General features: G+C 55.1%; 1 protein-coding gene across 1 annotated transcript in view; it reads left to right on the top strand.

The window, feature by feature from the left end:
• The first annotated feature begins 206 nt into the window (after positions 1-206).
• Positions 207-816, top strand: part of LOC119364229 — a 1,092-nt gene continuing 482 nt past the window's right edge. Inside the window, exons 1-2 of the mRNA XM_037629660.1 lie at positions 207-423; positions 485-614. Coding sequence (XP_037485557.1) covers positions 268-423; positions 485-614 — 286 coding nt within the window. The 5' untranslated portion in view covers positions 207-267. The remainder of the gene's footprint in view (positions 424-484; positions 615-816) is intronic.

The following is an 816-nucleotide window of genomic DNA, read 5'->3' as shown; positions in this document are numbered from 1 at the left end:
GACATTGAAGATGCCCTTACACGCTCTTTGAGAATTTCGTAATTCATTTAAAGCATTTATAAAATTATCATAATACTTTTTATTATGTTTTTTACTGGAAAGTTTATTTAATTTGGAAGATTATATTTCTCCCAATGTTTTATTTTTGCACTAAAAGCAATACAACCATCAGGCCATCACGTGTTGGAGCCCAGCGGCCGGCACGTACACACATCAGGCCATCACTTTCTTCTCCAGCGCAATGCTTATCCATCCGTCTCCATTCAGATGCACTGCATCCCATCTCACTTATTCTCTCGCTCCATCTTTCCTTCTCATCCCAAACGCCGCAGCCAGTGTGAAGCCTCCAAAGTCGCTGGCGCCCCCACGTTCCACCGGAGCGAGGCGCCGCCGCCGGATCTCGTCCCCTCCCCCTCCCCCTTTGTGTGTCTCTCGCTCTTATTTTCTCATCTCGGTCTAATCTAATTCTATTATATGCATGCAGGCCGATGTGAAGCCAAGTCGCTGGAGCAGAGATCTGGAGCGCCTCGCCAGATCTCTCCTCTGCACCCCTGCCAGCCGCGTCAGGCTCCGCCTCGCTACTGGCGGTCTCTCCCCGGCAAGCCCATCGGCCGGTGAGAGTAGCTCACTCTCGATCCCCTTGTGCTCGCGCGCCACCAGGGGAGGATGAACCCCTTGCACCCGCGCCGACGACCTCTCCGATCGGCACCGTGCCTCGTCCCGAGCCATCGGGGCCGAGCGGCTGTAGCGGGCCAGAGGCAGCGCGTCTGGCAGCGACGACCTCTCCGATCGGTCCTGCTGCATCACGCCCGGCAC

This window comes from Triticum dicoccoides, chromosome 2B (assembly GCF_002162155.2).
Source record: "Triticum dicoccoides isolate Atlit2015 ecotype Zavitan chromosome 2B, WEW_v2.0, whole genome shotgun sequence".
Lineage (NCBI taxonomy): Eukaryota > Viridiplantae > Streptophyta > Magnoliopsida > Poales > Poaceae > Triticum > Triticum dicoccoides.
Note: the sequence above shows the minus strand (reverse complement) of the source record. Positions and strands in the feature narration are given on the sequence as shown.